The sequence below is a fragment of the Tenebrio molitor genome, chromosome 2, assembly GCF_963966145.1.
Source record: "Tenebrio molitor chromosome 2, icTenMoli1.1, whole genome shotgun sequence".
NCBI lineage: Eukaryota > Metazoa > Arthropoda > Insecta > Coleoptera > Tenebrionidae > Tenebrio > Tenebrio molitor.
The window spans coordinates 30,206,971-30,234,380 of NC_091047.1; the positions used below are offsets into that span (position 1 = coordinate 30,206,971).

The 27,410-nt window shown below is 35.2% G+C and overlaps 1 protein-coding gene across 2 annotated transcripts in view; it reads right to left on the bottom strand.

Annotated features, from left to right (window-relative positions):
• Nucleotides 1–27,410, bottom strand: part of Syt14 (Synaptotagmin 14) — a 102,481-nt gene that overhangs the window by 40,639 nt on the left and 34,432 nt on the right. For both annotated transcript variants that reach the window (XM_069039644.1, XM_069039643.1), the window contains exon 2: nucleotides 6,849–7,064. In XM_069039644.1, the coding sequence (XP_068895745.1) occupies nucleotides 6,849–7,064 (216 nt within the window). The remainder of the gene's footprint in view (nucleotides 1–6,848; nucleotides 7,065–27,410) is intronic.

Below are 27,410 nucleotides of genomic sequence, written 5' to 3' on the forward strand. Positions count from 1 at the left end.
CATACAGCCTGTCCCAGAACTGCCTCCCCATAGAAAACAGGCATGTGACGGACGACAGCCAAAGAGACTCCAAGATGACAAACACAATTTCCTGTAGCTCTGTAGTAGTTTGGCAACACATTTACGATTTTATGTTGGTATACTCAACTGTCAAATTCAAATATGACAGTTCAAAAGTCAAAATAAATCGAATTGTGATTATTCATTTCCAGAATCTTAACCTATAAAGCAAATCACCACACAAATCTTTGACAAACGACTAGGCGTACCAATTTTTCGGGAATGTCAACCCACTAAATTTGTCTCAATCATTAAAAGTCACCCGGTATTGTAACGGTCCGAATAGGTTCGATAAATTAAGAATTTTAATTTTAAAATAATTTCAACGAAATATTTTAAATACCGTTCATTTGCGACGGAAATGCTGGTCAGTTGTAAAATTTATTGAAGCCGTGTCGGCACCACATTCCTCAAGTGAAATCTGCCAACCTTTCTTTGAAAATGCAGGTACACGTCCGGTCCGAACACAACACAAAGATAACAGTTTTATGGGAAAAGAAACATTGCAAAATTTACTCGTTCAACAATTTGGGGAGTCCAGTTAAAATCAGGGGATAATTGAATTAATGAATTTGATGTTAGCAGGTTTCAAATTGAGAGAACAACAAAATTAATGTTCATTAGGTTAATTTACTTTTTTAGCATTCTCAAATTTGTGGCATATTTGTAATTAAAGGGCGAGAATTGCAAATTAAAAACAGAGCGCTTTATCGTAGAAAAGAACTAGAATCGTTTGCACTTTTAGTTAGAAAAGTAACAAAGCAAAGTAGAAAGGGAGTCGGTAGAAAACACAGAGGACCGGGTAACGGTAAAGCCAGGTAATCGTAGAAATCAGACGTGTGAGTGAGAGAGAGAGAATGAAATTTACGAAGTAATTATTCATTAGAACGGTTTTGGGGAATCAAACCAATGTAAAACAATTTTTAGAAGTAGCAGTTACGTAATAGCGTTTCAAGCCCAATTTAGGTTTCAAAATAAGTTTAATTTGTTCTATTTTAATTCTGTTGGTTTCATGTTTATTATGGTTGTTTCATTTTTATTCTGTTTAATTCTTGGTGCTGATTTTTATTACTGTATAGAGTCGGTAATTCAGTGTTCCTGTTTAATTCTATTTGTTCCATTTTTAATTGTGTTTGTTTCTTGATCTTGAGGTTTATTATTGTATAGAGTCAGTAATTTAGTGTTCTTTTTCAGAGTTCTAATTCAACAACAAATTATGTACATTCGGTCTGGTCCTAACAAAAGTCTAAATTTAAACATTTAAATTAATGGTGGAAAACGGAGACTGTAATTTCAAAAGTTCTAGAGATATCGAAAGGGTGTCGCGGTCGGCGTAAAGTAGAACCGAGCTGATTGGTCACTTTGGTCAAGTAGGGGTTGCGAAAGTGGGGTGCGCCAGAAATGATAAAACCGATTGCGGGACTGGAAACAAGGCTTTTTTGATTCACTCGGGGTTTGATCTCCAAAGTAGCCGGAGGTACGTTCAGTACTTCCAGCAGCCATTTTGTGACCACGTTCTTTACATTCACAAGGTAAATTATTTCTCTAATTCTTGTACATTATTTGTAGTCGCGATTTAATTAGTCAAATAGCATTTAGTTCTTTATCGTTCTAAAGTAAAGATTATATTATTTTCTTTGAGCTTTTGATGACCACGTGACTCTTTAGAATCTTATATTAATTTCTTTATCGCGAAGTATGTGATCTTCTTGTATTTACCGATTGGGGAAACGTGCTCTTCTCAAGGGGAACCAGTATGCAATTATTATAAAACATTTCCATTCATTATTTATGTCTTGGATTCTCGAGTTCGGGAAGCTACCGTCAGTGTCCGTCGCACTCAATAAGCTGTGGTCCGGCGTAAGAGCACAAAATTAGCCGCGTCACCCCCAAGGGGGCCAGCGACCAAACTAGGCCAGCTGACACGTGAAGAGAGGTACCCTTTGGCCCCGTTAGAACCTTTTTTCCCTTTTATTTTCGACCACCGGAGTAGACCGGGGTGATCTATGAGATTCCAGGGCATCGCGTCGGGTTAAATTTAATTGGGGAAATAATTGAAATCTAAATCGGATCACATAGTTCGCATCTCAAACTCGTATAATGCTGTTCGCGCCACAAACTCATATATTTGCCCAGCTTAGTCATTTATTCATGAGTCAGATCTCAATTCGTGGGCCGAGAGTCAAATTTCATTGGGTCAAATTTCCACCAACTTCTGTTATTAAATTCATTTATTTATTTCTATAATTTGTTGGGACCAAACACCACCACACTCGATTATTTGTTAAATAAAATTTAAGTGAAGTGTGCTCAATCGTTTTAATTCTATTTGGAAAAACCTTCCAAAGGTACGGCCTCTCGTTAGAACCTAATTAAACAAAATGAACAATAAAACACAACGTAGAATCCATAAATATTTCTTTTCTCATTATTTTTGTTTCGTATTTTTCCGCAAAAATAACATCCGAGGGAATGCGGCAACCAACAATACACCAAATGAGGGAAAAAAAATCATCGAGGAATGGTCAAGGAAGTCGAAGGGTTACAGTATTTACACTACTTATTGTGAGCGAAAAAGAGTTAGTTAATCTACAATGTGTATATCCTTGCAAGTGATTTTTAATATAAATAGAGATGTTAACATAAAGCAGTAAGAAGAAGAAACGTTGGGACTTTGCACGAAGGAATTTTAGCGAAGAGATGAATTTTCGAAATATATTAATAATGGGGTATACTCGTATACAGGTGATCATCTTTTGTTTAATCGAAACGTTTGTCTGACTTTGAATCGTACCGATAATTATATTTACTACGCACTGTTGTTTTATTGGTTGCCTATTCACTCCGTTTCGAAAATAACGTCCTAATGAAAATGCTTTCTTTTTAATTGTAAAACCCATTTTACCACTTATTTTGGGATAATTGTTGCTTACAATTACAGTAAACGTCCGTAAACTTTGCCGAAATCAAAAAGTTATTTTCTAGGTTAACAACAGCACATCGTTGATTTTTCACGTTTCAGTGGCGTCGCGTTTTGCAATAAAGCTGGTAAATTACCCATTTCTATGAATGCATAATGTTGCTCCTGTTTATTTTATAAATTTTTCTCCATTATCAGATAATAATAATAATAAAATGCACAATTATGATTCCAACGTCTAAAATTCATGAGATATGACTTACTATTTATGTAATACAGTGTGGAATAAAATGATTTACATCTTACCTTTGGATTTTTTGCACATGTAAATTTTCCTGTACCGCTCTACTATTTTTTTCGAAGTGCCGAACTATTAGTTCAGTCAATAAATGTCATCAATCGAATTGACAATTGTTACAATGTACTAAATTGAATTAACAAATGTTGGTGGCCACTTTCAACACTAGCTGTGACTTGCTTTTGTTAGCTCCTTTTTAATTTCAATCTCAACTTTGCATTCATATCATTAGAATAACAATTCTGATACAGCATACAAAAAAAAAGTGTCAGTTTCAGATTTTGGCTTTTAAAGTAAAATAACTAAAGTTGCCTCAAGTTGCAAAAAACCACTTTGCATTTGCAACAGCACTTTTATGACATTAATCATTTGAAATTACTTTTAAACTGTACTTATATGGAAAATATTCAACCCAAACTATGATTTTCTGGTTCCTTTGTGCCTTTATTTGGTTCAAAAATATGAAAAAAATGCTGTTGCAAATGACAAATGGTTTTTGCAACTTGAGTCAACTATATGTACCGCTGTCAGTAAAGGGTGTCTTTAAATTTGGCGTCGAAGTAGGCGTTGGAGAGTCGATTGAGATCGCACCACTCGTGTAAAAGCGTAAGATTTAAACAGCTGATCCGTGATCCGTAACCTGTATAGTGCGTTCACAATCGACACTTCAACGCCTACTTCGACGCCAAATTAAAAAAAAAAAACACCCGTTACACTATTCTCCGCTATTAATTTCGAATTAGAGAAAGCGATTTGTCTATTGAGCTCGTATTAAAGAAGACAAATTGCTCACTCATTACTAACTAATGACAATGAAGCACACTTAATTGACTCGTTATCAATCATAATCACAGCGTCTTTAACAATAATAAAGGATTTTTTCAACTCTCTACATAGTAATTAAGTACGTTGTTATGACATTGATTTGATGGATGTAGGTACAACTTTTTTGACCTAGCGTTGGTTACTATTAACGACGGGATGTAAGTAACCCTAGGGGAAGTAACTGACAAAAATTAAACCAAATAAAACACAAATGTCATCTGGTAAGGTTCCTTCGATTTCTTCCGCAGGAGGAAGGAACATGCAACGTTTGCAGCCTCAGCAACTTCCATTTTTCTTTTACTTTTGTTCAAATTCATTTTACAAACTTTTGACACGACGCTTTTAATAATCACGTTTTGTGTGATGAAAACCTTAGTAACCGGCCACAGACTCTAATATTTTATTCAAATATTTAAAATTAATTAATCAAAAAGAAACTATGCAATTCAAAATGACTTTGAGAGTGGAAAAATGTTAATAAACAATTCGGCAAATAAATATTAAGCAATCTCGGACTCGCTATCGCTCGGGCGCAAACACGTCCTAGACTGGTAAATATCAGTTACCTCCCTTAATGTTTAAATAGTTATTTTATGTTAGGAAAGGATAATTACACAACGTGTCCTTAGCTCTGAAACAATGTTGCCAACGTACCGTGATGTATTTTCATCGCTATCTAAATAATACATTAGAATTCTGTAGTCGATAATATTGAAAACGTTTGACGTCACTGGAAATCAATTATTTTTTTTCCTTCAGTTTCGCTTCTTTTCCGAATCGATACATCGTTAATTTCATGGAAGTGCTTCATCATGAAATTGTGGCGAATAAAATTTCGCAACTTCCAGTTCAAATAATACAGAAACCCATGGGAGTAATTTAATATTTTTTTCTCTAATTGCCAACTCTCGACTCCCGTCCGTCTAAAACGAGAACTTCGAGGCAATCGCATCTTTCCTGTATCTAATTCTCATAAAACCGTCGCGTGATGATATTTTTATAAAAGATTCCCTCGGTGCACGGACGTAAGCCCGATCTCATTTTTACCCAGATTAAAAGCGAATTGATTAGCGAATTTGTTAGAGCGATAGACGTTTGTCGTGTGGATGCAAATGAGCTTCGTCATTTTTGCTTTCCTATTTTTACTGTCCTCCTAACGGGATTCGAATAAATTAAATTTGGGGAGGGTGGCGTGTCACACCTTCGTCTAATTCGCTTTGTTACTGTTGAATGCTTAAACAGCGACGGACGGGGATGAAACGGTTTCAGCAATTAATCGGCGACATCTTTCGTCGCGATATGAGACGGGGTTTTGTAGTCAGGGTGGCTAAATGAGGGGGACGGATGCAAATTGAGACGGAAGCAGCGTAGGCAAATTTGATTTCTAGCTTGACGAAATAAAATTGTTACTGCGTAGAAAGGAAGACACATATGAGAGAAATGCCGTTTGCTCCTCTGTAAACATGGCCCGGACGGTGCTTTGTGTAGATGAGTGTACAGCCCCGAAACCAGTAGTATACCGAGTGTGTGCTTAAATAAACATTGTGATCGTTGACAAATTATTAGATTTTTCAGGTATAAAAGGAGTCGTGTGAAATAGGAAAAACAAGAATTGTTGTCCTACTACTAAAGATTTTTTTATTAGAGAAATTTCTTTATCAAACGCATGACATACTTTAAGCTTTTAAGGGTTAAATGCTATTCAAGTGCACCGTTTTGTTGAAAACATATAATTAGATTTCATTCAAATGTAGAATATCTCTTTGATGAAATAAACTGTGTTTTACAACTTCATTCAAAATTCCCGAACTAATTATACAACTTCCTCATATTCCAACCTCATTGTTTAATCTCATCTAATAATATGGAGATTTACTCGTAAATCAAGTTCAAAACTGTTATTTATGCTTTTGTCTCAATTTTTGAAAACAAACTTTCGAGGCAACATTAAAAAAAAAATGCTTTCTCAAGGACAAGAAGTTAACATTGTCGTATAGACACCTTTAAAACAGACGCCTTTTATAAGAAATCAATTTTATTGTTATTTATCACAACCCAAATCATTAAACCGCAGCATTTCGACGTGCCAATTTGCTGAATAATTTTAACAGCCCCACAAATCTGAAACGGGGTGAAGCAATTTTCCACTCAATAAAATCCGACTTCCAAACAAAATTTCATCTGCAATGGCATGTTGCCTAAAGAGGAAAACATCAGACATGAGTCGCTCCTCAGCTCTTGTATCGCTCTTCTCGTTTTAATATAAACATTTTCCCATGTTCCATTGAATGAAGTTTTCGCTTTCAAAAACAACTCGCAGAACTAAGACAGCATAGATTTATCGATTCTGATTTATTCCCCGGAGCAAACAAAAATATGTGCGAATGGCAAAGTCAGCGAGGCTCATGTTTCGCAAATTTAGAAAAGTGCGTGCGACATCGGAAACCGACATTTGATCCGACCAGTCTTTACCGTCGTCAATTTAAAATCAATTTAATTTACCTTAGACTCCGGAGCGGTGTACGTTGTTCCTCCATTAAACCCTACATCATCTGTTGATAAACATGTTTTAGTCACGAACTAATTACAGCTGCCGAGATTAATTTGCAGTTACTAATTTGCTAATTTGTGTTAGTCAGTTCTGGGACAGTTATATAGATTTACTCGTATATCGAACAGTGAAAATTATACAATCCGCTGTCGGTAAATTCGTAATAAAAGAAAAACAGACAAGGTAATACATACCTAATTTGTGTTTCAGCGGCGCTGGAGTAAACGAAGTTGCAGGCACTGGAGGTGATGGAACGGGTCGCGAAGAGACGGGAGGGCATGCTTCGTCGCAGCACCCCATGCCTCCGACGGAGCTCCACCACCATCTTTTGTTTTTTATGTATAGTAGGAATACGAGCAGGAGGGCCCCCAGACCTGCTATGGCACCTAGCAGCGTGCCGCCGTCCGTACCTGCAAAAAGAAACAATAAATTAGCAACAATAAAATATTAGCATTAAAACGTTTTTCGGCAGGATGGTGCAACAACAGTCCAGACTTCGTTCAGACGGGAATCTACTAATAATGAAATTTATATCACGACAAGTAGCAATTTTTGATTAAACTAAAGTGAAATAAATAAATCACTTTAGAAGTAAACCGAATAGTAAGTACATACAGGCTGTCCCAAAAATGGCCTACAAACTGCTTACTACCTTATCGAAGATGTTTAAATGTACAGTTGCGGCCGTTGAAATCTCAGACAGGAAAAATTTAAATACTCTGTATAAATTCCGAAATTTGATTAGCGTAAACAGGATTTTCATCAAGGATTATAAAGTCAGTGTCAGTATTTGACATATTAGGTCAGAATCGCGCGTAACTTTTGAAATGCCGCAATTATCTGATTTGCAAAAATGTGTTTGACTGAGGGACGGTGTGAGTATAAGAGCCATTGCGAGAGAAATTAATGTGGATAATGTTTGAGTGACATTTTGAGAAACGTCACTTTCAATACCATTTACAAAGCTAAAAGTTTGGCGTTGTCAAAGTGTCTGAGTTTTCAACGGCCGCAACTGTACATGAAAAAAATATGGAAAAAATGTTTCCGACAAAAAAAAACAATTATTTTTATTATTATTATTAACGGTAATACAATGTAAACAAAGATATATTCGTACATCATTACCTTGAAATGTTACCATAGTGGATTTAAAATAATTTTTTCGATTTCCAAAGCTTCTAAATTCTCTATTATGCAAAATTAGATATTGGTAGTGAGTGATCTTCTACTTTGTGATGATATGTACGATGAGAGGTAGCTGCCATGACAATTTCATACACATATTTCAAAATAATTGACCTGTTAAGTGCCACTTTCAAAGACCACCAAATGAGCAAATAAGTCCAATAGAATTTTTCTAACATTTTTCTGACGTTTACGGTAATCTCTTCTACAGCACCGTTAGTACGCCATTTTTGGGACACTCTGTATGTCGATTGTTGATAACTTGCACTTTACTTGCATTCAACTGATTTACGTCGAGAAACATAAATCAAAAATGCAAACATTTTATAGATTTTATCAAAGCAAAACGAAACAGCAATTCTTTATTTTAACTCAAGATGTAAACTCTCTTATTGTAAGAATGGTGGATGCGCCGGGAAAATCGAAAGATCAGTGGTCGGTTGATTTTTGCCTGAAATTTAAGAATTATAAATTATACACAGATTTTCTTGGTGGGTGAATATTTTAATTATCTCTTAATTTATAAGATATCGATATAAACGTAAAACTCTATTTTACAGATGTCGTTCTGGTAAAATAACGTAAAACAAACGAAGACGTTTGTTATGAAAATTGAAAATTGCTAATGACTTTCTAAAATATCAGTAGATCTCATTACAGACTTGCGTAACACAAAATGGAAAAAATGAATTCTGTAGATTTCGTTTTGAGACCAAGAAAAATTACTTTGACCCTATCACAATCCATAACGTTAATCATTCAAGGTTATTATAAATGATTGTAGTCGAAGCAGGCCATGCCCATGTTATCAAATTTTCATGTGAATGTCAATTTTTGTCGCTGTCACTGTCATTTTTTAGGTGTAAAGTGCGGCGATGAGAATTTTATTTATTTTTTTTTAAATTAACGACTGAATCGAAAAAGTATTGAGTTGTTTTGCACTCAGTTTAACTCCTGTGTGTGACCGGTGTGTACTCACTTATTCACATCATTTTGATGTTTTTTATATGGAGCGGCAACATAAATTTTACATTCGGTTTTTACGTCTACTTGGACTACAGTCATTTATAATAACCCTGTATATACTTATTAAAAAAAAGTAAAGTCAAAGCTTAATTTTATAAGCCAATAAGTGAATCGGATCAAATAAAAATAAAAAATAAAATTATGTTGGATTCTGAAATATGAAAAAAATTTCTAACCGCAACATTAACTAAGTATAAAAATGACAATTCACGAATTGTAAACATTGTAGACACAAAATTTGATTAAAAAATGTCAACACTTTGGATGATTGTTGGGCAAATAAAATCATAAACTGAATTTATATTCTCTCTTTACAAAACATTAGTAACGAAAAGCATTAATTTCTTCATTACAAAAACAATGGATGAGCGGAAAATTACAAAACCGTCGGTATTTCAGCTACCTCGTCAGTTGAATGAAACCTAAAAAATATGTTGTAGATATTTGTTGTTGTTAAACAAATGAATGATACATTAACCATAAAAAAAACTGTCAGGAAATTTTAAATGAAAATATCAATATATTGATTGATTTTATAAATAAATAAAAAAATAAAACTAATGCTAGTAAAACACACAATGCAATATTGCATATTATAGCGTCTGCTAATAAATAAGTGTGTTGAGTTTTGTTTTGACACCTATTAGTGATGTCGCTGACATCCTGTATACGATGATAGCGTAAATTAGGAATTAAAATCAAATTTTTGTGAGATTTTATTGCAGTTGATTTTATCTTTAATTTAAACTAAGGATCTGTAATATGCATTATGTGAGTACATTTCTAAAGGTACTTTTAAATGGTCATATTTGGCATCATTTACACTTTTCTATTTCATCCAGTGGCGGTGCAAAGGGGAAGCAAGTCAAAACATTTTAATGGCAACAGAATTTTTTAAATCTGTTTAAAACAAAAAGTTATATGTGTCCCGCAAATGGCGCACTCACTACTTACTACCTGATCGAGGATGTTTAAATGTACATGAAAAAAATATGGAAAAAAAATTTGAGACAAAAAAAATCAATTATTGCAAAAATGATAGTACAATGTAAACAAAGATATACTCGTACATCATTACCTTGCAGTGTTGCCTTAGTGGATTTAATATAATTTTTACGGTTTCCTAAACTTCTAAATTCTCTATTATGCCTGCAGGATCGGATATTGGTAGTTAGTGATCTTGTACTTTGTGATAAAACATACGATTAGAGGTAGTTTTCATGACAATTTAATACATTTATTTCGAAATAATTGACCTGTTAAGTGCCACTTTCAAAGACCGCCAAATCAGCAAATAAGTCCAGTAGAATTTTTTTTACATTTTTCTTACGTTTATGGTAATCTCTTCTACACCGTAGTGCATCGGAAGTGCGCCATTTTCGGGACACTTGTATATGTACCAGTACATCTTATTATAAATAATATTCGATATATCATCAAAAACATCCCAAAAATTTTTTGCTTCGAATTTTTTCCATCAGGACTCTACCTTCTGGACTACAATGAAATCAGAAATATTTAAATCTAAATAAAATAATTTTTTTCTTAAACTAAGTAAATTTTTATTTTTTGCACATTTTGCATATGTAACTGTCTGCTCTTTTGTGTTTAGAAATCTAGTGGAGACATGTTAGAAAATAAGATATAAAAACTGCATCTGATAATTGTCTCCGTTAGGAAACAATTTTGTAAGGTTACGGATTCAGTGAACACTGATTGTAAATGATGGAACGTTGAAACATTTTAGAACACAATATCAACATAATTATGTACATATTGGTTTCGTATTGAGCCAAATAAAATAAAATACGTGTAATGTTAATAATAAAAATTGCGAATTTACATGAATAACGTTTACCTACAATACTAACCAACCAGTGCCTGTTTGTCAATAACTGTGTGGAATTTGGGACAATATATTTGAAGTTCTTTCAGTAAGTAAAAGAATTTGTGAAAATATGTTTTACCTCTGTGCACCCCCTTGAGATTAAATTTAAAAAAAAAATCACTTTTTAGGGGATGATTAGGTCATAGAAGAAATGTACCTACTCCTCGAATTTCAAATTTCTAAGTCCAGAGGTTTGGCCTGGGCGTTAATGAATTAGTAAGCACATTTATCTTTATACATAATTTATAAAAAATTACAATGCCTGATGAGCTAGATAAAAAGCTAAAAAGAAATTTACATATTTTGTTGTAACAAAAATGAAAAACTTTACAAGCTTTGTTAGGGCGCAATTGTTCCTTGTATCTAAAGTCATTAGTTTAGTACCATTTTATAAAAAAAAGCCATCAAAGTTACCTATGAAAAACAAAACTCTGTGTTTTAACCCATTTATGCAATATTTATGTAAATACTATCTATCACAAAGTATGATTCAAGTCAAGCATAATGTTTTATGGTTTTAAGTAAAAACATAATCTGTGACTCAGTCAACATTTTAAGGGTTATATTAATAATTAACAGATTGTCAAGGAAAAAGTTAATCGAATCGTTCTTTGATCCTGAACTCAATTTCTCACAATTGTATCGAAACTTTGCAGACAGTGTCGTTTGAATTTGAAACGAAGTAGCCAACTTAAATCAACTTTAGATGAGAAATCAAAGTTTAGTTTTAATAATCTTGTATCATTTCGACTATTGAAATAGACATAAGAAATACGGTGCGATCAATTAAAAAATAAATCGAGTGGGCGTGTTACCTATGGCAACTCATGCTATAGCATAGGCTCCAAACCAAACTAGATTTATTTTTTAAATGATTGCTCGGTACATAAGAGATACCTAAGAATAATTTGTAAATTTGGGCAATTGGAAAATAATTTACATATGTATCCATATCCATATAACTCGAATATGATTCTCCATGCTTTTTTGTACACAACAATAATGTTTAGGTACTGATGTCACTTCTCATAAGTTACGTAAAACTTAATAGTACATACACTGCATGTATCATGAATTTCTTAAGCCTTATGTCAAGCTTATGTACATTGTGAATAAGCACAAAATAACCTCAAAATATCTCCTACCATTTTTTTAAGTAGTTGCATAATGCATATGGTTGCTTACAAACATCCTACGCTGCCACCACAATACACCATTAAAAAAGTCTGAACAGCATTTTCTATTTACATTATTTAGGTCTTATAAGTAACATATTCAGTAAATTAACAAAACGCAGCACCTAATTCTCATTTAAGGGAAATGGGAAATATGAGTGGAATGTTTAACTACGCTTTCGATTGCAAGTTTTAAAAAGTGTGAAATGATGTTTTATGTGATCATTTCGCTAATGTTGATGTCAACAAATTTTAAGTCTGACATCTGATATTGTTAAGGTTTAGGTTAGAATAATTTCTCAATTGCAACTGTTTTGTAACCTTTCTAACCCTTGCTTCCATGTTTTGAACAGAAATTTGGTAGATGCGTCGAGTAGATGTCAAAAATTAAAAGGGCGTCGATTGGTCAGATTTACATATCGAGAAAGAAAAACTGTATTTTATGGATTTTTTTTACCACAACAAATAGGTACTGAAAATGGCTGTCTCTTCAGAATACGTGCGTTAATAATGTCTATATCCCACTCATATGACTATTATAAAATTGTAAATTATCGATTACAAAATTCCTACAACTTGATGATTCATAGATCATAGCAGTTGAAATTGCACTTAACCGTTTTTTCACACAATTGCATTTTTTGTTCGAGCAATTGTTCCTACATCTATATCTATAATAGAATACTGCCGGGGAACATCACCCCCTAACATTTATTTGTTTTATTATAGTCATGTACATGTAAGAAAAGCTACATACAAGCTGTGTATAGGATACATCTGTAGGGAGTACATATAGTCATACACGAAAAGAGATTTTCTGAAACAGAAAGCAGTTGGTAACATTTTTTGTGGTGTGTTTTCGAGGATATCCCGTAGATATTTTTTTAAATACGTAGGTGTACTCACCATTCTTTCTGTATTCATACTTGCGAACCTGAGGAACACCCACGAAAATAAGCTCACGTATGAAAGAAACTTGCATTTCCACCAGTACCAGACATGAATTAGTAATAGCTCACCATCGAAAAAAAAAATCACAGCAAAACCTTAACAATCTAAATTTATAATAAGTTGGCAATCGACTAAAGAACTGCCTCCAAGAAGATTTCAAAATAGGTCCGAACAATGCTAGGTAATAAATAATGTTTTCTATTCAGACGAGGAGTAGGTACCTACGCTTCTGCTTTTAATGTTTTGTTATCTTACTGTATTGTCCTAAACAATTAAGATTATTATGATGACAATTAAAATGAAAAGAAATGAACTAGTCAATACGAATCAACATCAATAACGGATGGCCACGCAAGTCATTTCTTTGCAGTAAATAAACAAAGAATGTGGAAATTTAAATGATTGAGGTAATTTTATTCATGTTTCCTTGTAATTCTTGTGTTTAAGTGGTCAGTCTAACAAATGTTACGTAAGTAAAATGGAATGTCATCCACAAAGAAAGTAAAACAATTTTAACGGAATTTTATTTTTGAATACGTATTTCATATGCCGACCAAATACAAACGCAAAATTATTCAAGTACGGAACAACCGGTCTGTGTTTATAAAACGCTTCAAAACCTGTAGGAATGAAAATATATCTGTGCCATTTCCATGTCCTCCACACATTAATGAAATAAAACATGACTGAAACTTAGCAAGAGAAAGGCCCAGGAAAGAGAAAAAACATGTCTCCTAAATCAATCATATCACCCAGAATGACACTGGTATCTGCCCCCATACAGCTGAAATGGCTAATTGAAGATTTTTATACTTACGTTATACATACATTTTTTTAAGTAAATCAGTTATTATTATTACTATCAAATATGAGTAGAGCTTATAAAGCTATATTACTCAAAGATAAAGAAAATTGATATTACCAGCTGAAATGATCATCCAAGCGATTCTTAAATATATTTACACTTTCAGACTCAACAAGTTCTATAGGAAGCATATTCCATTGGTTAACAACGCGCACAGTCGGCTACATATTGTGCAGTGGTCAAAGTTAGCCCATGTCCTCGAAGCCTGTCGTTACGTCTTAGTTAAAAAAAAGTGACATCACCGCTTAGCTTTAGAACTTTAAAAGTGTAAATCAGGTCACCTCTTAGAGAAGAAAATTAGATTCATTGTTCTTAATTTATCGCTATAGCTAAGTCACCCTCAAGGTTGGTAGAACTGACTCGTTGAAAATTGGGGGGCGGGGGGAAAGTAACTCGTGGTCGTGACGTAAAATCAACTCAGAAATTGTGAGTGTTCGAAGAGAACCGAAGGTTTATAAGCTCCGCGGGATTTATTGGGTGATTTTTTGGGTTTTATTCTAGTGAGGGAACATTTAATGCGCGATCGAGAGGCTCTGTAGTAAAAGTTTAGTGCATTATGACGTCACGAGTAACTTTTGCGGGGGGAAAAAACTCAAACTATTGTTTTAAATGGGAACGAGACAACCTACAATACAAATTAGTCAGTTCTACCAACCTTGGTCGCCGGTATCCAAAACACCATATCGTGAACCTACGCTGAACCCTCTCATAACCTCCAGAACCTGTAATCTGTCAGGGTCTCACAAAAATCTTGAACAACTTGGATCAAGGGTAATTTATATTTGGTGAAACATTGGTGCAGAATGTACATACGCGAGTTGGCCTTCCTTGCTTCGAGGTGTGATTACCCCACGTCAAATTCCCACTTACAACTACACCCAAATCATTGTGTTCCAACTCGGCAAGTAGACGTACACCGTCAATGTGATAGGACGTACTATTGGGGACAAATTACTTTGGTCGTCAAAGTCAGTTGACTGACATCAAGTTGTAAAGCAAGCATCAGGACGGTTAACCTTATTTTTTACTACTGTCAACCACTGTCACTGTCAAACTCATCATTGCAAAATGTTAAATACCGAAAAATGGACAACTGAAGGAGATATTCCTAGGAGGAAAAATTGAAAAGGTTTCCACAAGGCAATTTGGCCCATGGACAATCCCCCAGAAACAAGGTAGATGATTCTAAATTTTTGAATGGTGGAAGGTGCCGTATTTTTGACAAGAGAAAAGTCAATAATTTGAAATTGTCATTACCACCGCCGTCTTGATCATTGACATATTTCACTATACATCTGCCTGGGCCATGACCAACTTCATTAAACTATGTTATGGCCATCCCAAATGTCGAAAAAAAGTAAACCAAATGACAAGTCGATGATGGAGATGAAGTGGCGATATCTAGTGAAATTTAGAATAACCACACATTTAAAAAGTTAAATATCAGGTTATGTTATATGCCATTTCATTGTCAAAAACTGTCAGTTTATACGTTTTCGTCGTGGAACTTGATCATTTCGGAGTAAAACGATGCAAGCATTACAGAATTCGAGGTTCTAAGAGGCTAACTTTCCTCTAAATGCGTTTTTACGCACGCAAGTGTGAAGGATCACAGCAAACTAACGCCGAATCGGAATTTCGTCGTGGAACTTGAACATTCCGGAGTAAAACGATGCAAGAATTACATAAATCGAGGTTTTAAGACGCTAACTTTCCTCTAAATAGGTTTTTACACAAGCAAGTATGAAAGATCACAGCAAAACCGCTCCGAATGGGAATTTCGTCGTGGAACTTGATCATTTCGGAGTAAAACGATGCAAGAATTACAGAATTCGAGGTTCTAAGACGCTAACTAATTTTTCATGTTCCTGCCATAGTGTCATAAAAGTATAAACTGACAGTTCTTGACAATGAAATGGCATATAACATAACCTGATATTTAACTTTTTAAATGTGTGGTTATTCTAAATTTCACTAGATATCGCCAATTCATCTCCATCACATGACCAACTTCATTAAACTATGTTAACGAATTTCTTTTCTAGTACCACAAATTTCCCGAAGAACCTCAAACGATTTAGCTCTAACTCCACTGTCGCTGGGAAATTGAAATAAAGGTTTTTCAGAATTGCCACAAATAATGCATTTAATGAGCATTTTCAGAGTTTTTTGATTGACAAAATTTCAAATTTGACGGCAATTTTACCTTGATCTCTAACAAACAGATGGCACCACTTCATCACTATCCATGACATACTTCATACGAAGCCCATTTTAATGGAATTGGAATGGCCATAACATAGTTTAATGAAGTTGGTCATGCCTGGGCGAAGCTTTAGTGCCTGTGATCTCCACGGCGCTACTTTAGGGGGGAATGTCACTAAATAATCATAACCTCACAAACAAATGTAATGAATTCAGTGAAGTTGTCAAAGTGCAATGTCAAGACTCTCACAGTTTAAAAGTAACTTTAATAACAACATTTTTATTAATTTAGTTGATGCTAGTTCTGTTTGGTGTTTCTGGTTTTTAGTATTTTGCTGTTAGTGTTTATGAACTGTCTTTTTTATCATATTAGAACTGATATTGCGGTAAATGCAGCAACAAGTTCCGTTAGTTGTAAACCTATTTCTGGAATAATATTAAAATTATAATCTCAATCTTGGATTCGCAGTAGGTACATCATCTCCTAAGCGGGTCATTTCAGATAAAGATGGGTCCATAACAAAACAATTATATTTGCCTAATTAATCCGTGCCATTCTTGGTGGAAATTATTGGAAAGTATACCTACTTTAAGTTTTGTACAGTTTTGAATGTAATTATATAATTTTGGACAAATTATTATTCTATGAACTTGCACTCGCCACTGACCAAGATATTTTCAAAAAACGCGTCGCCGAAACTTTGTCCCTTCCGCGCAACCGAACCAGTGCCCAACATCTTGCTTCTGCCAATTTAGAATATTCAAACTGTAATTACAATTAAAGTAAAGTATCATTATCACTGGACAACTACGCATGATTGCTTGCATCATGCAGATACATGTGTGTGGAGTATGGACTGCATGAAATTGTCACGATGCACATGACGTTGTCACATGGTCACACATTTGATAGCATGACAGTTAGTTGCTAACAGCAACCCCCGAAATCAACCCCAAATGTCAGAATCATGAGAACAATAGGATTTTTCGGTCTACGCCCAGGCCGCTATAGACACTCTGATTATCTAGCAGGTCGTGGTCATCCTCATCACTATTGACTTGACGTTAATGCTTGGTTTACATTAATTTGTTTTGAAGTGACAGAAGAATGACGACCAAAGTACGGGGTGATCAATAAGGACTGTTTAAGTTGGTAACACTGAATCGTATTTTAAATCGTATAACAGGAGTAACTTCCGGTTGTTGGTGGCTTGTCGTTGTTAATGCTATACCTATATCAGATATTTGTCAAATAAACCAACAAAACATATCCAGTTACAGTGTTATAAATAAAAATTTTCTTAATTGTATTGCCAACTTAAACAGTCCTTCTTGATCACCCGGTATTTTGTCCCCAATAGTACCAGTATGTTTTTGCTAATATAAAGCACCACACACTTATTCTTGTTTAAAGGTAAACCCCAACTTTTACTCCAAGACAAGACCTTGTTCAAACCCTCTTGCAACGTAAATGAATTATCCGTATCGTTGTATAATTTAATGTCGTCAGCGAACATCGCACAAGGCGAAAGAAATAAACCAGGAATATCAGCAGTATATAACAGGAACAACTTAGGACCCAATACAAAACCTTGAGGAACCCCACTCAGAACGTCAAAGAAGTCACTAAGTACTCCATTAACTTTAACGGCAAATTTACGGTCGGAAAGAAAATGTGCGATCCACGCAAGGAGTCGTCCACTAATACCCTGCGTCTTCAATTTGGCAATAAATAAGTTTATTGGGACTTATCGAAAGCCTTGGCAAAATCCAAGTAAACTACATCAACACTCTTACCCTAATCAACAAGGGAAGACCAATCGTTCAAACAAGACAACAAATTGGTTTCAACAGATTTTCCTTTCGTGAAACTACATTGCTCCTTCGGTATAATTGCAAACTCTGAGGTAAAACTGTCAAGCTTATCAACTATTATGGATTCCATGATTTTGACCATCAAGGAAGTCAAGCTTATGGGCCTGTAATCATTCGCCTCCAATCTATTACCACTTTTGTGGATGGGAGTAACGTACGCTGATGTATGTTGATAATCAATTTTCAAAATTGGAATCCTTACTTACATGATTATAAAGGCCAAGCAAAGAATATAAGACTAACAAAATAGCTACACGAGGTTCTCATTGCAGACCGCTATTCAGACATTTAAATCTAATGAGTAATGAAATGGCGATTGTTTCCCTATACCTATGCAAAGTGTGTCTCTGCACTTACAAGAACAAACAAACTACATAGTTGGACCATATGACCATAACTTCTCGTCTATAGATAAAGTTCAAACATAATTTTAGTATTACTAAACGGACTAAACCCGGAACTAACTTTTACGAAAAATGCATATTTTACTCAGTTATCAACATTTAAAAACTAATTATCTAAATTTCGTACTAAAGAGTAAAAGAGATTCTAAACTTCCCACCTTTATAATTGTTTGTTAGTAGCATATTGTTAATTATGAGTTATGACCTACTAGCCTCTTCTTGAACAATGTTTTAAACATCAAACCGATGTTGTTGTATACAATGTGATCAAAAAGAAAACAAGTGTTGTAAATTATCGGTCATGTCGTAGCGGAATCCTATGTAAATAAGCGTTCAATGTATGGCCCAAGACATTTTGTGGTCTCAAACGCTACTTTATAATAAATCATACCTCATGAATTTTAGCCGTTGGAATTATAATTGTGCATTTTATTATTATTGTCTGATAATGAAGAAAATGAATAAAATAAACAAGAGCAACATTTACAATCGTAAGAACGGGTAATTTACCACCTTTATTACCAAACGCGATGCCACGGGTAATGTAAAGATGTGCTCTTGTTAACCTAGAAAACAACTTTTCGATTTCAGCAAAGTTAACAGACGGTGACTGTAATTGTAAGCGACAATTATATCAGAATAAGTGGTAAAATGGGTTTTACCATTGAAGATAAAGCATTAATTAATTTTTAATATATTTTTCGAGAGGTGGGCAACCAATAAAACAATGAGGTAGCACTCTTGATTTGTTTTCTTTTAGATTACTCGGTATAACATTTAAGTTGTACCGTGGATAATAAAAATTATTATGATTATTGTAAACATGGAAGAAAAACGTTAATGCTGATGATCTATCGTTATAAAATAGTGTTCCCTTTGATGAAAACTTCCATGATAATACCTAACATTTAACCTTGTCTTTTTATAGGTAAGTATAGTTCTCCCAGAGCTGCAGCGGTTTTATGGCAGGGCAATAGTAATTATTACGCCTGTTGAGATGCCGATACGCGACATAAACAGACCCCTGTCAATCACCATTTTCGTTCTATACCTGTCAGTTTACAGGGTAGTACTTGGACGAATTTACGATTAGGGGTTGTACTTGCGGTTTAAACCTATTGTCGGTGTTGTTAACGTTTATACAATGGTACCCTGCCATAAAACCGCTGCAGCTCTGGGAGAACTATATGTATATTCTTGTTGAAAAATATTTAATACATAAATATCAAATCATTTCCACATGATTTTCCAATCTAATAACCCTAATTACGAACACCTCGTATATTATTTTCTATTTATATCCTGCCGTCAGCACCACGCCACCTAACGACCCCAATCCTGCGTGCAACTCACAAATAAATAAGAATGCAGTCGACTCGAATGCAGAAATATAGTATATCGCAACGCCACAATGCGACACAATAAATCGCAAAAAAATGAATAAATTTAAATGTTAAAAACTTGCAAGGGCGCACCCTTTTCTCGCTTGCCGACACAGTTCCCCGAATCGTTACTTCCAGAAAGCCGAGTTTTACAAGCGATCCCGAAACTTGTTAAGTAAAGTTCGAAGATTGCGGCTAAACATCCCTATTGTTTTGTTACCACTCTGAAGAGCGAATAAAACCGAGAAACCGTTCGGTGGAGGCTCCCGACATGATCATAATTGATTTTTGTGCTTTATCGCTTTGTACGGCACTTTATTAGCCTCCTTCGGGCGCGCCATTACTTCCGCCTACCGACCACACGTTCATTTTACGACGCATTTTTTTATCAAAATCCGGATGCGTGAACTCGAATCCGTCACCCCAAAGGGCAAATCGGATGTCTTCAGAACGAGTACCTACTAGAAATAAAGATCAAAGACACTCGAACGTTTTCCGGCGACGTTCGATCTCGCTCATAAAGAAAATTTCTTGTTTCAGTTGTTGCGAATTGGAGGGGCGGAAAAATTTATATTTCCACAGCTGCACTTGGGGGAATGGAGAGTGCTCCTCCAGTGATATCGGACGCTCGAAGTACATGGGACTGCTCGTTAAAATCGAAAGATTTATAAGGGGCTGTGGCCCCACGGATTAAGGATGCAAATGCACGCTCGAGCAGCGTCCAGGCTCGGTATTTGCTTATTCCTTGAACAAACCAGCTTCCGCTAATTGAGAAATTCAGAAACAATGTACATTTGGAGGCAGATGGGAGAAGTAAACGTTTATTTGTGTAACAAAGTTATATCAGTGCGGTGCTTTCGCAACGCAAACATCCCCACATCTTCGTGTTACACTTAAAGTTGATGGCGCAACAGCCGAAACGATAAAGACGTTGAGATAAATGAACGAATCGACTTACAGTTTCGGCTTGTTTCGCCAAAGTCAAGAAACAGCATTAAGGGGGCAAATTAATTTAAGAACGCATCAACCTTATTCAATTCTTTGGCTGCTCAAATACGAAATAAAAGGTCTCCAAATAGTATTATTCCGCTTTTACTAAGCACACGCTTAGAAGAAAAACGTATTTAACGGGTCGTTGTTCTCAAGATTCGTGGTTTCAAATGTAATCAAATGGATCCAGAATTTGTACGTTGCTAAAAACTTTGAGATTCACATCTTGTTTGTTTTGAGTAAAATAAATAAAAATACAATGTAATTTTCTACACAGACAATATTGGATTTAATTAAATTATGGCAAAAACAAAACGAACTTTGAAAAGATACAAAAACAAAGAAGCTGAAACAGAAGAGTCTTGGGTTAGACGGAATACAATATGAAGCATGAAAGTTTTATGAGACGAAAAGCGGAAGAGATTAAGAGGAATCGATTTAAATGTAGGAAGAAGGGTTTGCTAGGACGAGGGGATAAATGTGACATTAGTGGATGTAAGAAAATACCTAAAAGCAATAATAATAGACATTAGTTTGGTATATGAACAATTAACTAAATAATACGAAAAATAAAAATAAAAAGATTTGACGTACAAAGGAATCTGTCAGTCCAAATATTTCTGTTTATCCTAAAATATAACACCATACCAAATACGTACATATTCATTATTTTTCCAAAATGTTAATTTAAGTTTTTGTAACGTTAGATTATTATCAAGCATCAGTACGTACTGTTACGATTTAAATCGCCACGCGCTTGTAAATCTTCGCGATTTCACTAGAACGTTCTAGAACCCATCGCGACAAAAACGTACACCGACTTCCGCCGAAAAATCCGCGCAGAAAGGGGGCGAAAGGTATAAATTTGGGAACTAGCGACAAACGGGGGAAGGGAAAGTTCACGGCTGATTTGCAGTGTGGGTAGTGCTCTAGGGGAGAGTCAAGTCCAAAAAGGAGCCGTTGGAGATGATGCGTCCAGGTACCACCGCCCAAATCGCCAAGCGGATTAGCGATTCCACTACGACAGGTCTCAGGACTGAACGCTCAGCGAATCAAGTCCACGTCGGGTCCTGCCAGTCAAGGTCGTCTCCGGACTCACCGGAAGGTCCCGGATTTAAACTACAGCCAAGTCCGGAGCAGTGGTGGCACTTTCTCTTTGTCTAGGCCGTGGCTTTCACACAATTATTTCATATTTTCCACATTGTCGTAATTTTCATATTTACTAAATATTTGATGACCGTAAATTGATGCCCTTGCGAGGGGAGAAACTCGCCACCATTGTCTTACCGTAAACTGTAACGTTCAAAATTTAATTGCGTGTCCTAATCAGTAGTGTTGTACATAGTCCGGGTTGAAATCATTTTATTTTGCTTCAAGGGCGAGACTTTATGCACGGCTTCACCGTTATCACCTGTGAGTGACCTCGTCAGCTTTGGGTTATCGGCGAGCGATCGCAACGTCTTGTGACGGTTCTTCACTGGGTAAACAAATTTCGCGATTGATAAATTTCAACGACTCCACTTGTTAATCAGAAAAATCAAAAGCTTGCTGAAGGAAAGGAGGACGAGCCAGAAGTCCTACCCCACACCGTAGGGCGGTGTAATTGTCTAGCTTCCGTAAAAAGGGTGGTTTTCCTCCCCCTTAATTTTCTCGATGAAATCGTTCAATTTGGAGCAAACGTTCGAATACCGTCAACGAGGTGGAACATCTAAATCGCGCGACCCGGTGAGGAACCCGGAGTTTCAAGGATTTGCCCGCATTGTGCATGCCGGAACAGGGAAGTCTTGTACATTTTGTTGAGTAGATCAGGTTATATTTTGTTGTGTTTTTCCATGTCAAAATAAGAAAAGTCAGGTTATTTTGTTGAGTTTGACCAGGTCAGAACAGGGAAGGTCACATTTTGTTAAGTTGTACTAGGTCAGAATTATGCTAAGTTAGTTTTCATTTTCAAATATTCCTTGTCTTGTACGACACCAACTTGTGAATAAAACCTTTACTCCACGAATTTTTGTGTGTCATTTCCCATACTCCGAGCAGTTCTCACCATTTGCAGCCTCAGTCGACGATACTCGTGGTTCCCATTGTAAACCGACTCGAAGCCCACGACCTGTTCGCTATACCCCTGAACAGTTCGGATTTGTTACCGGTAACAGGGTTGCCCAGTTTCGGGAGAGTAATTTATAACGTAACAGTACCTATTAGATATACAGCAAGACTGATAATAGGTGAGGATGAGTAGAACTCAAAAAAAAATCTCTAATACAATCCTTTCCGTTTTAGAGATAAAAATAAATTAAATTTTGGTGAAAATTGTCAGTACGCTACTGAATTAAAGGTATGTAATTAAAAACGTAATTGGGGTTGTCAAGCAACAATAATAATATTGTTGTATTTGTGTTCATAAAATTGTCGAGTTGGCTCTATCCTGGTTCCTAGGGACGTTTACTGATTGACAAAGTCTGTGACAACCAGGCTGCCAATTCATATGTAATATGTAACTCTCAAAAACTCCCCTACGAACCAGGATCGAGCCTACTTTCTCTTATATACTACTCTAATATGGATTCATTTTTAGGTTAGGGTTTTGGAAGTTTAGTGTTACTGTGAATAATCAAGATTGTACAGTCGCGAGCAATAAATTTTGGTCGTCAATGTCATTCTTTGACCCAATGAAAAATGCTCCATTGTAAAACGGTCGTAAATATCATAATCTATCATCATATTGTATGACATTGATTGTTATTTTTTCTCATTTTTTGACATTTTGTTGACATGGGCATAATCAGGCAGGGAAAATGTTTTAATTTGTGACAATCTAACCAAATTTTGTAAAGACATTGACCACCCAAATGTATTGCTCGCGACTGTAAATAAAATAAACCAACTATACCGGATGACTTTTAATGATTTAGACAAAATATGTAATAGAAAATATAAAATTATGATATTTACATTTTACTAAGAGTATTTTTTAACAATAAATCCATTATTTTAAATCGACGTATTGATGTAAACATAAATACGTTTAAAAACTTAATTTAATTTTTTTACAAATAAAAAATCAACAAAATACAAAATAATTACTGGTAACTGTCAATCCATTAATGAGGCTGATGGTGAACCTCGTTAAAATTAATTATAATGTACAGACCAATAATTATTATTTAAAACTCCGAGCGAGTTCCGAGGGAAAAGATTTTAATGCTGAATAAATTACACCCACGCCGCCGTCATCAGGTAATGAGTCGCATGATTATTAATTATTTGATAAATAACACGAAATACACACCACCAAAGTCAGAGACCCGACCAAATAAATTTATGCGAATTTTGACACACAGAATGGGCTAGAAAGTCATTCAGAAATAAGTGAAAATAGTTATTTGTGTATCAAGGCCAAAAAGTGCATCTTTTTTGTCCGAGTCTGGGATTTCTAGTCGAGGCGGAGCCGAGTCTTTAAAACAGGCGAGGACAAAAGGCACATTTTGGCCGAAGTGCACATTAAATTTTTTAGGCAACCGCACGAACTACAAAGCAAAAGACATCCTTGAAAAAATTACAAATTCATTATAGTATGTAATACATTTCAACTACAATGGTGCAACTAAATACAGTGAAAATGTCTTACTTGCTTTCTTTTCACAAAAAGCGAAGAAATATAAATCTTCGACTTTATGGTCGACATTTTCAATGTTATACAGGTCTCCAGTTTTTTTCGGAAGCAAGAAGCAAGTCTTGTTTTGCAGCGCTTACTTCGTTTGCAATGTCCGGCGGCATATCAGTCATCGCTTCGTCAATTTCACTGTCGCTATCGACTCCGTCAACGTTCATTTTCTTACTTTTTCGCCAAATAACCACTACCAGAAGTAAACAATTTGGTTAGGTAAATTTAACTGTCAAATAATCGTTGATTTTCAGTCGGTTTAGTCGATTTTGTCGGTTTCGTTGTTAACTTACTAAATAGACCAACAGATGGCGCCACGGTCCATGCCTTAAAAAGTGCGTCCGAAAAAGAGTTACTTCTTGTCCGCATGGGAGTACGTAAAATTACCTTTTTCATTAAGGATGCCTAAAAATTAATTTATTGCACATCTTTAATTAAAAATATGTAATACTGTTCAAAAGAAAAAAGAAAGGGAAGGGGCAGATAAAGGAAATAATGAATGGTGATATCTAATAATAAATAAGTTTTATAGAGGTTTCAAATATCTGAATTGCTGTATTATAATAAACAGGATATAAAAAATTATATAAATATTTTTGTGAGAAAAAAGATCTGTCAAGAGAAAGAAAGGCAGATAATTTGAATAATGATCTGATGTGAATTTTTTAATGGAACGGATAATCCTGAAAATGTATCCACCTGACGAGTTCAGTAAACAAAAATAAACATATCATATTATGCGATCCATTTCAACACATCCTGTCAGCCAGTTTCAGGAAGTTATACAAAATGTCAGGTAAACACCGATCGAGTGAAGTTGGACCTTTCATATCATCATGCCGGAAACAGTAGGTACCATTTTTAAATCAAACGATTCCAACTAAACACAACTTTGTGAAATCGACCTGGTTTAATATTGATTGTAAATGACGAGCAGTATTTCGTTATTTGCGTAAATACCAGAGGCAACGCTAATTAATGAAAATTTGATCAATCGTTATGAAAGCGTCACTGCACCTGCAATCGATGCGCCGAATAGAACAGTAATTTGGCTTTACAAATTTACTTGTACTTTTCGTCATTTGAAAATATGAATTCTTATCCTCCTTTGTTGAACATCGGCCTATTATGTGGTCAATCACCCGTTTCTGTACAGACGCCGACGCCAGGAAGTCAGTCTGGGTCTTCACCAGACTCCGGAAATTTCGCCAACATTTAATGTTCCAATTCAAGGAAACGGAGGTCTCTGACATTGCGAACAATAATAAAGCAGAGATTCATAATACGAAGCATCGTAAAGATAATTCGGTTGCGTAAGTGAAAGATTCAGGCTCTGCAAAATTTAATTTAGACATATAATGGATTTCTAAAGTCAACATGTCGGTGATGAATCCGTTAAAATTATCATTCTTAATGAAAATTAATTGCATATTCAACAGCTTCCGAAGATGTTAATAACAATAATTCATTTAAGCGGAGGAAATTAATAAAACGTTTTTACTTAGCCGTATAACAAATTTATTAAAATATTCTACCAACCAGAAAGGGAAATGTTATAAAATAAAGTTGCCAACGGGCTATAATACTCGTACTTAGTGGTATCGGGTTTGTGATAGGTGTTCAAGAACTCCTTCAACTGAAGTCACTTGTGTCTTTCTGAACGCCTGGCTGTTTAAAACACAGTCCACGTAAAGTTAAGGTTTTGTCCATATTCGTAAGTTTAATTTTAGGTTGTGTAGGTTAAATAAGGACCAGTGATTTTTAGACTAGAGTCAACTCCAAACGTGTCAGTTTTTGAACAGCCCCTATAACACAGTATCACCAGCAAATAATATACAAATATCTAAAAAAGAGTCGAGTACAGTTTCCTGTTTTACAACTGCTTTATTTGTATTGCCCTTCAGTCCTAGACAGTGTTATTCATCGTAAAGTTATGCAACACAAAATACAGTTTAAAACAGCGCATAGATTTAATTTTACATAACTTATAATTTATAATCCATGATGGCATCATTGTCAATCATTTTAGAGTCTGACAAATGATGAAAAAACAGACATGAATTCTGATCCTTGGTGAGTGCCGTAAAAATGCAGTTCAAGCTACACATGTTTACTCTCAAAGATACTCAAATAGGCCTATTTCTAAAAGTTTTTGTCTAACGTGGATTTCTTCCAATATTTCTTCTTATAACCTTACATAGAGAACAAATTTGACTTGTAAATGAAACTACTTTGATTCCTTATTTGTAAAACATGGGATCTAACAATGTGAGCTTTTGGTATTTTGTGTTGCATAACATTAAATTTTCGCAGGAACTCTACGGTATGTTCTTTTTATGATTTGGTCTATTTGTTATTTCAAAAGTACTCTTAGTATCAAGGAACGCTTCCACGTCTATCAGGTTATTTTTCCAACTAGTGAATTATATAATTATCACATGGCCACATTTTTTCCCAAATTCCAGACTGCTTATTTGCCGATGACTTAAGAGCCAAAATTAGACATTAATTTAACAAATTGGAATAACTTATTACTCATTAACACTCATTTAACCCGAGAAAATTATATCCAAAAAACATTTGTGAAATTTGCTTTGTTTGGATGTACAGGGTCTTTATAAATGATTGTCCCATCGCAGTTGGCGTTGAAAACTCACACAAAATTTGGATGTGCCGGCAGCCTCGCAACGTTAGACAAACTAACTATAGTAGACAGATTTCCACTACCGCCGGCAGCGCCACCTATCGGCGATACTAGTCTCACTCATATTATGAGGCTTACGGCACATTCAACTATGCCACCAACGCCTACTGCGATGGGACAATAATTTATGATGACCCTGTATCACAATCATAAAATTTTATGATTTTACCAATTGTGAGTAAAATACTAATTATATCAGAAACTTGATTACGTGGCAAATACCTAGCTCAACTTGAGTCTTAGGCTACGGTCTTATTATCTGACTAGTTTTCACTGAAATGGCGCATAGCTTTCGAATAGTGGCTTTTACTTTCACAATTTCACATAACAAATATTTACTCCTTATTCAGAATCATGTCATGAGCATAACTCTTGTATGAATATGAAACGAGCAATAAAAAAACAATTAATATGTTGAGCCGATTCATCGGGTTATCCCTGA